General features: G+C 37.3%; 1 protein-coding gene across 1 annotated transcript in view; it reads left to right on the plus strand.

Moving 5' to 3' along the window:
* vwa8 (von Willebrand factor A domain containing 8) overlaps nt 1-12,156 on the plus strand; it is a 482,517-nt gene that overhangs the window by 315,021 nt on the left and 155,340 nt on the right. The window contains exons 31-32 of the mRNA XM_039745289.1: nt 9,501-9,565; nt 9,652-9,777. Coding sequence (XP_039601223.1) covers nt 9,501-9,565; nt 9,652-9,777 — 191 coding nt within the window. The remainder of the gene's footprint in view (nt 1-9,500; nt 9,566-9,651; nt 9,778-12,156) is intronic.

Genomic DNA, 12,156 nt, shown 5'->3' on the forward strand with positions numbered 1-12,156 from the left:
TTGAAAATTCTTATACATTGGCACATCTTGTACACTAACACTGGGGATCAAATTGAGGCCCAAAGCTTTCTTTAAGTTTTTTCCCTATATTAAAAATGAATGTGGAAAATGTTATTTGTACATTAATTGTAGCTTTTATTCTTTACTTGACACGGTTTTATGCTGCACAGGATGCCTGCTTCTTCCAGCTTATTTGATATTCTCCTATACACATACAGTAACATTTATGACCCCATTTTTTATATAAGCAAGTATTGCACATACACAGCAGGTTGCAATTAAAGTGATGTGAAAATGGCATTGATTGATATATGTAGTGGTGGATGGTCTGTAACTAATTCTTGTTCAATTTTCTTACACATAACATTTTTGAAAGTATACCCAATAGAATAGTATCCAATAATTAGCAATTGAAAAATGTTGTACTATAAAATGAATAATAGTGGCACTATTACCCAATGAAAGTAGAAAAAGAACTGAAATAAGTCCTTCATCTACTGCAGCTATTAATATTAGTTTTAGCACAGTAATTGAATTTATATAAATAAGTAAGAAATTGGAAAGGAAGTGATTTATTATATAATGGGAATATGAATGGCACAGAATGGGCAAGAAGATGAGGGGTTTCCCACCATTACTTGTATATATCTGGGACTGAAGGATCAGTGTCTGGGCACCACAGATCAGGGATTTAAGCCACTGAAGCCTCCCACCCCCTGAATCCACAGTCCATTTTTAAACTCATTCTACGTTTATGTCAGGTAGGGCAGCTACACATTTCCCATGTTATTAATTAGTTCAAACATCATTTAGCTGCAGAATGATAACTTTGGTTCTTTACAATAATAATCTTCAGCTTACATAACTGCTTTTCAAGCAAGTGACATTTTTTGTACTCTATTAGTTAACTGGCAACACTTTAATTACTGCAAAAATTCATCTTTTGCTCATTTACTCTTCTGTGTCAGGGCTTAACAAAAAGCTTCATTTAGTTCTCATAACACTTCAGTAGATTGGTTATTCACCTGTGTGCAGTGTGGTATATTGACATGATTGGTAAAAGTACTTGTTAATATGAAGGGGCCTGCTATTAGGTTACCTTACAGAGATGAGTGATCAGTTTACTGATGCTTTGTAAGTGTTATGGAGACTAAAGGAAGAGTTTGTTTAGAACTTAAGTTTTACTAGTTAATTTACCTAAAGCAGCAGGAGAAGAGTGCTGCTGTGTGATGTATGGCTGTGTCATTTGCCCGGAATCTGACTGACCTGCATTAGGCATCTGTGTGACTGTCAGATGTGTAAAACAATCAATCAATCAATCAACATTTATTTATATAAAATACATTTTCATACAAAAAAATGTAGCTCAAAGTGCTTTACAAAATGAATAGAAAAATAGAAGACACAAGAAAAAATAAACATAAGTCAACATTAATTAACATAGAATAAGTAAGGTCCGATGGCCAGGGTGGACAGAAAAAAACAAAAAAAAAACTCCAAATGCTGGAGAAAAAAAATAAAATCTGTAGGGATTCCAGACCAAGAGACCACCCAGTCCCCTCTGGGCAAAACAGGAAAATATACAACATATATAAGTTTATGCAACCACACTCAAGGTAAAATTGAAAAAGTAAACTCATTCCTTCTTGAAGTCACACAAAACTATTTTCAGATGGACGAGTTTACAAATGTTTTTCAATGGGAAATTTGGAAATTTTATAATTTAATACAGCAAAAGCTGTTTGAGATATCTGAACAAATATTGAATTATCCCGACAAATTTCTTTAAAGAATAAGTGTGCGATGTCTTAACAAAATTGGTCCACAGTGGGCTGAGTTGTTACATGCTGAGAAACAGACAAACATGGGCTTCACAATAGGTGCTTCACACACCTAAAAACGGCACACGATTTTTTAATGACATTCTTGATGATATGTCTTCTTTTTTCTTAGTTTAGAATGATTCAGAATTTTTCTATGGGCTTACTCTGGTGCTGCTATGTCATTTTTTTATATGGACCTCAAAATTACATGCAGTATTCCAAGCATGATTTCCCAGGAGCCTTACACAGAATAACCTAAGCATATCCACAAAATATACAGTAATCCCTCCTTGATCGTGGGGGTTGCATTCCGGAACCCCCCGCGATAGGTGAAAATCCGTGAAGTAGAAACCATATGTTTGTATGGTTATTTTTATATATTTAAGCCCTTATAAACTCTCCCACACTGTTTATAAATATTATCTGCGCAGTTATACAGTAAACCCTCGTTTATCGCGGTTAATCCGTCCCAGACTCTACTGCGATAAATGAATTTCCACGAAGTAGGATTCTTTATTTATAAATCTAGTATTTTCGCAGTTAGAGCATAGAAAACCTGTTTACCTTCTAAATACATTTTTTAACATTATTAGAGCCCTCAAGACATGAAAGAACAAAAGTTTAAACTGTGCTCCATGTCAAGACAGAGATGTCAGTTCTTTCTCACAATTAAAAGAATGCAAACATATCTTCCTCTTCAAAGGAGTGCACGTCAGGAGCAGAGAATGTCAGAGAGAGAGAGAGAACGAGAGAAAAGCAAACAATCAAAAATCAATACGAGCTGTTGGGTTTTTAAGTATGCAAAGCACCACGTTAAAGCGGCTGCAAGAAAAAGGGAGGAATGTGAAGGTAGTCTTTCAGCATTTTTGAGAGGAGCATCCGTATCCTCTAGGCAAACAGCCTCTGTGCAAACAGCCCATCTGCTCACACCCCCTCCGTCAGGAGCAGAGACTGTCAGAGAGAGTGAGAGAGACAGAGAAAAGCAAACAATCAAAAATCAATACGTGCTGCTAGAGCTTTTAAGTGTGCGAAGCACCGCGGGAAGCATATCGTATATCATTGAGGAGTTTTATTTAATACGTAATACATGCTCTGATTGGCGTCCCTTGTATGAAATCAACTGGGCAAACAAACTGAGGAAGCATGTACCATAAATTAAAAGACCCATTGTCTGCAGAAATCCGCAAACCAGCGAAAAATCCGTGATATATATTTAGATATGCTTACATTTAAAATCCGCGATAGAGTGAAGCCACGAAATGCGAAGCGTGATATAGCGAGGGATCACTGTATAGCTAATAATAAGTTCTGTTGGAATTTCAAATCAATTTACACAAATTTATTTGGGCATAAGAAGACTACACTGAGAGAGTTCACTGAGACTTCTTTGTCTTGTTCATTCCATTTATTTACCAGGTCTAAATAAATCATTAAAAAAAAAGAATAAAAGGAAATCTGCAAAAAGATCTCCCTAAAACTGGTCTCTTCAATCTATTCATACCAGTAACACTTGGTTTGGTTAATACCAATAAAATATCTGTTAGTCACATACTGCTGTATTACAACATATTAAAAAAGGCTTCTTGTAGTCATAATAAAACTTAGATTGGATCAAAGGATTTCTTAAGGTTTTATTAAATACTATCCATCCATTATCCAACCTGCTATATCCTAACTACAGGGTCACAGGGGTCTGCTGTAGCCAATCCCAGCCAACACAGGGAGCAAGGCAGGAACCAAACCCCAGGCTGGGCGCCATAATTCAGGATGGGTTTTTCTGTTTGGAATGTCAGCACGGACAAAACTATCTACATCATCAGCAGTTAATTTTTTTTTTGCAAAGTAACCAATAAATGCATGTGAGGTAAACTCCGTTTTTGAAATTCTCTGACTTAAACTTCAAAGCCTTACAATATTTACAAGCTTCTGACATATCACCTATGTCCATATATTTGATCTCTATTCGCCTTTTCATTATTTTTCCGAGTAATAATTTATCTTTCTTTGCGCTAATGTGATGCTTACTTTCTTTGTTTTGACACTGTTGTTTTTTTCTGCTTTCATATTCTGTATCTTGCTCTGCATGTGTTTCGCACCTATGTTTTTTTGAGTCTTTTGAATTCCAGTTTTCATTATCTCTAACCTGCTCTGCATGTGTTTGGCTCCCTTGTTTTTTAACCTCTTTATGACGTTTTACTTTGTTTTCTACTCTGTCTTTTATTTCTGACCTTGCTTTGTCCTGCTTTTTTTTCAATGACATCTGGTCTGTGGTGATTATTTTCCCTTTTTCAAGTAATAATTTCCGTTTGTTTGCGCTGCTGCGGTCTTTACTCTTTTTTTTTTTGATACTTTCTAATTTTCCTACTTTCATATCCTTTAACTTTCTCTTGCCCCGTTTTTTTTTTGAGCCTTTCAAATTCCACTACTTTCATGATCTCAAACCTGCTCTGCATGTGTATAGCACCAACGTTTGTGAGCGTCTTTATGAAGTTCTACTGGGTCAATCTCTTGGCACAAAGTCTCATGTTTAAGGTCCCTGTGAAACACTCCGTGGCCAGTCTCTTTCATCTCGCAGTTTCTTTTAAGTGTTTTCCGTGATCTTCACGTGACAATCACGTTTCGATGCCCTAGTGTTTCTCTTCAGGGTTTTTTTTTTATAATAGAGAGATAATATGTCTCTCTATTATAAAAACAAAATCCTAGGAGGGAGATTAGGGAGACGAGACGTGATCTTCTTGGAAGACAATGTGACGTCCCTCAAGAGACATTTTAACGTCAGGCAAAGACAATTTGATGTCACAAGAGACAAGGCAGTGAGACAACATTTAAAACAAGTTCACGGACATCTAAGCAAGCAGTTGTTGGAATGCTTTTGGCAGACAGACATCATGTGCTCCCAGCTCTGAAAACAATGACAGGCAACAAGCAGAACACACAGCTTGCCAGCAGCAGCAGCAGAAAGCCAGCAGATGATCCTTTTCACAACATGAGAGGCAGAGACGCGAAGTGGTAAAAGGACAGCTGCTGTACAGGCTTTGAAATGATAAACGCAAAGTGTGACAAGCAGAAAACGCAGCTCACCAGCAGCAGCAGCAGAAATACAGCAGATGTTCTGACGGCATCTCCTTGGCGTGCTTTCAGCTGCCCCCCACCCCCTTCACAACACAAGCAGCGTTATATGTCCTGCGAGAAAGATTTAACCGCGCCTGGGCTAGAAATAAAGGACAAGTGTTGTATTTACAAAATTTTTAAAGTAAAAGTGAAAATAATGCATATGTAACAGTTCCCATGAAAATAACAATCTCTTTAAATTGTATACCGGTAAACCTAACCCGGGGGGTGGACGAAGCCCCCTAGTCAATAATACAGTAATCCCTCTTCGATCGCGGGGGTTGCGTTCCAGAACCCCCCGCGATAGATGAAAATCCGAAGTAGAAACCATATGTTTGTGTAGTTATTTTTATATATTTTAAGCCCTTATAAACTCTCCCACACTGTTAACATTATTAGAGCCCTCTAGACATGAAATAACACCCTTTAGTCAAAAGTTTAAACTGTGCTCCATGACAAGACAGAGATGACAGTTCTTTCTCACAATTAAAAGAATGCAAAAGATCTTCTCTTCAAGAGCAGAAAATTTCAGAGAGAGAGACAGCTCGCAAAGAAAAGCAAACAATCAAAAAATCAATACGTGTGCTTTTAAGTTTGCCGCGGCATTTTTTAGAGGAGCGCCAGTATCTTCTAAGCAAACCGCCTCTGTGCAAACAGCCCCTCTGCTCACATCTCCTCCGTCAGGCGCAGAGAACGTCAGAGAGAGAGAGCGAGATTAAAGCAAACCATCAAAAAATCAATAAGTGTGCTTTTGGCAGCACCGCGATAAAGCGGCATTTCTTAGAGGTGCATCCGTATCAACTAGGCAAACAGCTTCTCTGTGTCGGGCGCATGGAATGTCAGAGAGGGTGAGATAGAGGCAAAGACAAGCTAACAATCAAGCTCCCCGCGGGATGCATATCTTATAGCATTGAGGAGTTTTAGTTAAGTTAATATGTAATACATTCTCTGATTGGGTAGCTTCTAAGCCATCCGCCAATAGCGTCCCTGAGGAAGTGTGTAGCATAAATTAAAAGACCCATTGTCCGCAGAAATCCGCGAACCAGCGAAAAATCCGTGATATATATTTAGATGTGCTTACATTTAAAATCCGCGAAAGTCGAAGCGCGATATAGCGAGGGATTACTGTAAATGATTTCCTTACTAGAAATGTAGATAATAAAAAAAGAAAACATGATATTCAAAAGATAGAATGTGGTTATTGAACATGCTATTAGATTAAGAGTCAACGATTTCACTCAGTTATTTATAACTTACACTACACAGTGAGAACCGATATAATGAATCTTAAAAAGGGGATTAGGAAAACAATATTAATATAACACTGTGGAAATAGACCACCTAAGTGTAAGGTAATATATACAAAAGCTATTTTTAAGGCCGATAATTAAACAGCAGAGGCTGCAAATGTCATTTTGTATCTTTAGCTGTCAGCATAACAGATACTTGTTTTATACCAGCATAAAGTTATAATCACAGCAAAAAAATTTGTCTAGGAGGCAACACACGTTTCTCCACACTTTAATCACTTGCCTGCAGCACAGCTGTAATCTAGGAGCCAAGTTTGGAAGTTATCAAACCAGCATCAGTGTCCACTTAAAAAATAAGCACAGTATACATGTTCAGCTAAAGTGAAGGAACCTGAGCATGGAGAGGTGGATGCCAGATGAACATCACTAATAATTTGATGGTGCTTAAGTTGCACAAAGATAGTTCAGAATTTAAAAAACAAATCTGAAATAAACTGTATACTGTGGATAGTATAACTGATCTATTATATTTGATATTTCCAAAAATGTGAAGTTCCACAGATTGCTTTGCCAGCAAAATTGCTTTACACAGTAAAGATAAAATGACAGAAGACTGTAGTTGTTTTGCAATGTTGAGAAGCACTTCAATCAAAATTGGTAGCCATCTTGATTTTCTTTTTTGAGGATATGGAAGTCCCAGTAAACAGATTTTGTTCAAAATTAACAGAGTTGAAAGATTTCAGGACTATAATGTGTATCAAATTTGAGCCTGACTGGTTGATCACTTGATGAGTTATACCACAGACACACATATACCAGAAAAGTTCAAATTATTAGAAAGTGAAAAAAAGTGTTGTCTGTTTTTGCAAATGTCTCTCTATTATAAAAAAAAAAATCTTGGGAGGGAGACTAGGGAGATGAAACGTGATCTTCTCAGAAGACAATTTGACATCCTGCGACAGACACTTTAATATCACACGAGACAAGGCATTAAGACAACATTTAAAACAAGTTCATGGACATCTAACCTAGCAGTTGTTGGAATGCTTTTGGCAGACACACATCAAGTGCTCCCAGCTCTTAAAACAACGAAAAGCAACAAGCAGAACAGGCAGATCGCCAGCAGCAAAAAGCCAACAGATGATCCGACTGCTTCTCCTTAACGTGTGTTCAGACCACCCCCTTCATAACGCTAGCGACGGAGACACGAAGTGGCTAAAGGACAGCTGCTGTACAGGCTTTTAAACAATCGACGTGCAGCATGACAAGCAGAACACACAGCTCGCCAGCAGCAAAATGATAGAAGCTGTTCCGACGACATCACCTTAGTGTGTGTTCAACCACCCCCCTTCATAACACGAGCAGTGTTGTACGTCCTGTGAGAAAGAGATTTAACCACGCCCGGGGCCAGAAATAAAGGACAAGTATTGTTTCTACAAAAGTTTTAAAGTAAATGTGAAAATAATGCATATGTAACAATTCCCATGAAAATAACAATATCTTTAAATTGTGTATCTGGTAAATCAAACCCGGGGGTAGGTGAGCAAAACGCCCTTTAGTTATTATTAAAATGAAGGGTATACACACACATGCACATACAGAGAAGTTACATATGTAAAGAAAGTAGCCTTAGCTTTTATATACAGTACTAGCTGTGTTTCCTGGCTTCGCCTGTAGACTTTACTAAGACAATAGGTCTCAGTTATAGTTCCATCAGTTAAATTGATGTATCAGAATTTCAACATAAGTAATTGAGTTCTTTCCTGTTTATAATACCTGTTGTGTTTTATTTCTTCCTTTCAGAAGCTAATATTATTAACTCACTGAAAAGCTCTTCACTCTTGAACATGCTACATGCAGTTGCACATGAGTGAAACCTTCCTGCTATAAATCAGTTCTTGCTTTTCCTAATGACTTGACTTTTGTTGATGGGCATTGTAAAACACAATGTTAGAGAAAACTGGTCTTTTGAATATAAACAGGTCAATAGGAATAATAAGAATTTTGGGTCTAAATATAACTTCACCCTGTAATAGATCATGTAAAAATGGTAGCCTCAGCCGTATTTGAATGTAATGCTTTGCTTTCTGGTATCATTAGAAAGTTTTTTAGGGTTTAGAACAAAAGCAATATGGTTTCCTTTAAATTTTTAAATACTGCATTAACGTTTACATACTGAGCATTTATGTGGCCTATATAATGAAATGAATATTTTAAGCACTGTACAGATAAGAACAGGTGAAAGTAAATAATTTTGTGAAATTTGTTCAATGTCCACCTCAACTGTATTCCGTCCATGGGGACCCCTTTTCTGAGATGTGCAAGCATTTAAACTGACCAAGGAATTCTGTCACTTCCAGCTTGTGTTGTACCAAGTTTTGAAGTGGGCTGGTATGTTCTACCTACACTACCGAAATATAGTGGCACATTTCAATCAGACCTCCAGGGGACACCTTAGTTCTCAGCAATATGTATTTTATCACCAAAAAGAAGAGCATATGCATAATACATAGTTTCAATCATGTTAAATTATCTATTGCTAATCTGTAATAAAATAATAATAATTTTAGAGGCATCTCCCATGTGTTACTTTTAGAGTAGTAGAGAAACTACTCTGGTTAAGAAGTTTGGTTTAGCAGAGGTTATGATATGCATAAGGCGAAATAAACTACCTTGTATTTTATCGTCTTCTTAATGAACTGCAGGTCTTTGATCACAAGTTAGGTGACATTCCTCATCTTTGCTAAGGTCTAGCTTGCCTAAATCTGTTTTGCGCATGGTTGACACCTAGATAACATGCTATCCCTCTTGTCACCTTGTAGGTGAGTATCCACATGACAGCTGTTCTGGTTGGGCACACATGACCTATATGGGCCAACTGACCATCAGGCAGTTTCCATTGATCACCACTTTCTGTCCAGGTTTCATGGAGTGTTCTGGAATCCTGGTTCCTGCCATTTGCCATTAATGCCTCTGTTAGGGAAACGTGTCTTCTAACTACATGTCTTTAAGAATGCAAGGGTCACAATGATAAGACTGGTAATTCCCCCAGGGTTTGCTTCTGCCTTCTGCCAGGTCCCTATGACACAGTAATGTAATAAATAGGTTCAGAAAATGGATGACTCTGTAGTAAATTAATAGGAACATTTACTTCACAGCATAATGTACAGTATTCTAAAAATGGGAGAAAATGAAAATGCATGAGAAAGTTTTTAATATGTTTTGTAGTAAATATTAACTGGTTTACCTGTGTGGTGATTGTTTCTGAATATCGCCATTGTTTTTTAACTGAAATTGAATTCTTTGTGCTTTACAGGGTGTACACAAAATGTGTAGAGAGTTTTCCCATATGAACTGGCTTGTATTTTATAAGGAAGGCGGGTAAGAACATTGTTTTGCAGTTGTTGCTTTGTGCACATTATAAGATGCTAAATTAAGCTTTTATAAATATTTCTTTTTATTATTAGATGCCACCTAGATGTCCTGGATGTGTTGGAGGGTAAAGTTCATACCATTTCACTTCCTATCAACCTTGGATCTGTTTATCTTGTGGCTGAAGACCGTTGGCTGCTTATTGAGCACAAAACCAATCAGTATGTGAAAGTTATTTTGAAACATTTTATTACAACAACAACATTTATTTATATAGCACATTTTCATACAAACAGTAGCTCAAAGTGCTTTACATATTAAAGAATAGAAAAATGAAAGACATAATTATAAAAAAATAAATCAACATTAACATCGAATAAGAGTAAGGTTCAATGGCCAGGGGACAGAAAAACAAAAACTCCAGACGGCTGGAGAAAAATAAAATCTGTAGGGATTCCAGACCATGAGACCGCCCAGTCCCCTCTGGGCATTCTACCTAACATAAATGAAACAGTCCTCTTTGGATTTAGGGTTCTCACGGAAGGGCTTGATGATGATGATGGTCACGTAGACTTCTTCCTTTTAATCCGTCCATCATTGTTGGAGCATCATGAAGCTTTGAGTAGGTGGAGGTGGCGCAGGCCACCACCACAAAGAAACCGGAAAAAGAAACAGAAAAGAGAGTAGGGGTCAGTACCGATTTTAGAGCCACCATGAATAGTTGTTATGATGAATTGAACATACAGAGTATCAGGATTAAGTTAAATTACGATTAAAATGAAGTTATAAAAGGCCATGTTAAAGTAATGTGTTTTCAGCAGTGTTTTAAAGTGCTCTACTGTATCAGCCTGGCGAATTCCTATTGGCAGGCTATTCCAGATTTTAGGTGCATAACAGCAGAAGGCCGCCTCACCACTTCTTTTAAGTTTTGTTCTTGGAATTCTAAGGAGACACTCATTTGAGGATCTGAGGTTACGATTTGGAATATAAGGTGTCAGACATTCCGATATATAAGATGGGGCGAGATTATTTAAGGCTTTATAAACCATAAGCAGAATTTTAAAGTCAATTCTGAATGACACAGGTAACCAGTGTAGTGACATCAAAACTGGAGAAATGTGTTCTGATTTTCTTTTCCTAGTTAGGATTCTAGCAGCTGCATTCTGCACTAGTTGCAAACGATTTATATCTTTTTGGGTAGTCCTGAGAGGAGTGCGTTACAGTAATCTAGTCGACTGAAAACAAACGCGTGAACTAATTTCTCAGCATCTTTCAGTGATAAAGAGGTCTAACTTTACTTATGTTTCTTAAGTGAAAAATGCTGTCCTAATGATCTGATTAATATGTGATTTAAAATTCAGATTACAGTCAACAATCACCCCTAAGCTTTTTACCTCCGTCTTGACTTTTAATCCTAATGTATCCAGTTTATTTCTAATAGCCTCATTGTATCCATTATTGCTGATCACTAAAATTTCAGTTTTCTCTTTATTTAACTTGAGAAAATTACTATTCATCCATTCTGAGATACTAGTCAGACATTGTGTTAGTGAATCAATAGAATCGGGTCATCAGGTGCTATTGATAAGTACAGCTGTGTGTCATCAGCATAGCTGTGGTAGCTCACGTTGTGCCCTGAGATAATCTGACCTAACGGAAGCATGTAGATTGAGAATAACAGCGGACCCAGGATAGAGCCTTGTGGAACACCATATTGGATATCATGTGTCTTGAGTTGTAATTCCCACAACTAACAAAATATTTTCTCCTGTCAGGTAGGATTCAAACCAATTTAAGACACTGCCAGAGAGGCCCACCCATTGACTAAGGCGATTTCTAAGAATGTTGTGATCAATGGTGTCAAATGCAGCACTCAGATCTAAGAGGATGAGAACAGATAAATGGCCTCTGTCTGCATTTACCCAAGTCATTTACTACTTTAACGAGTGCAGTTTCTGTGCTGTGATTTGTTCTAAAACCTGACTGAAATTTATCAAGAATAGCATGTTTATTTAGGTGGTCATTTAACTGCATAATGACTGCCTTCTCTAGAACTTTACTTAAGAAGGGCAGGTTAGAGATGGGTCTAAAATTTTCAAGAGCTGAGGGGTCAAGATTATGTTTCTTAAGTAGGGGTTTAACTACAGCAGTCTTAAGACAGTCTGGGAAGACCCCAGTATCTAGTGACGAATTTACTATGTCAAGAACATTATCAATTAGCACGCCTGATACTTCTTTGAAAAACCTTGTTGGTATCGGGTCAAGGACGAGGTGGAGGGTTTTAATTGAGATATTATTTTTGTAAATCAGGTAAATCTATCCTAGTGAAAGAGTTTAATTTGTTTATAACAGGATGTTGGGGTTTAGGGGATCCTTAGTGTTGGGGAGATATACTATGTTATTTCTAATATCATTAATTTTTGATTGAAGAATACAGCGACAGCCTCACAGGTTTCACTGGAAGCACTTAGGAGGCATTCCTTTGAGCTACCTGGGTTTAGTAGGTGATCAATTGTTGAAAATAAGACTCTAGGATTACTAGCATTGTTATTTATAATATTAGAGAAATAGCAGCGTCTCTCAAGACGGACAGTGTTATT

Source organism: Polypterus senegalus, chromosome 2 (assembly GCF_016835505.1).
Source record: "Polypterus senegalus isolate Bchr_013 chromosome 2, ASM1683550v1, whole genome shotgun sequence".
Classification (NCBI taxonomy): domain Eukaryota; kingdom Metazoa; phylum Chordata; class Cladistia; order Polypteriformes; family Polypteridae; genus Polypterus; species Polypterus senegalus.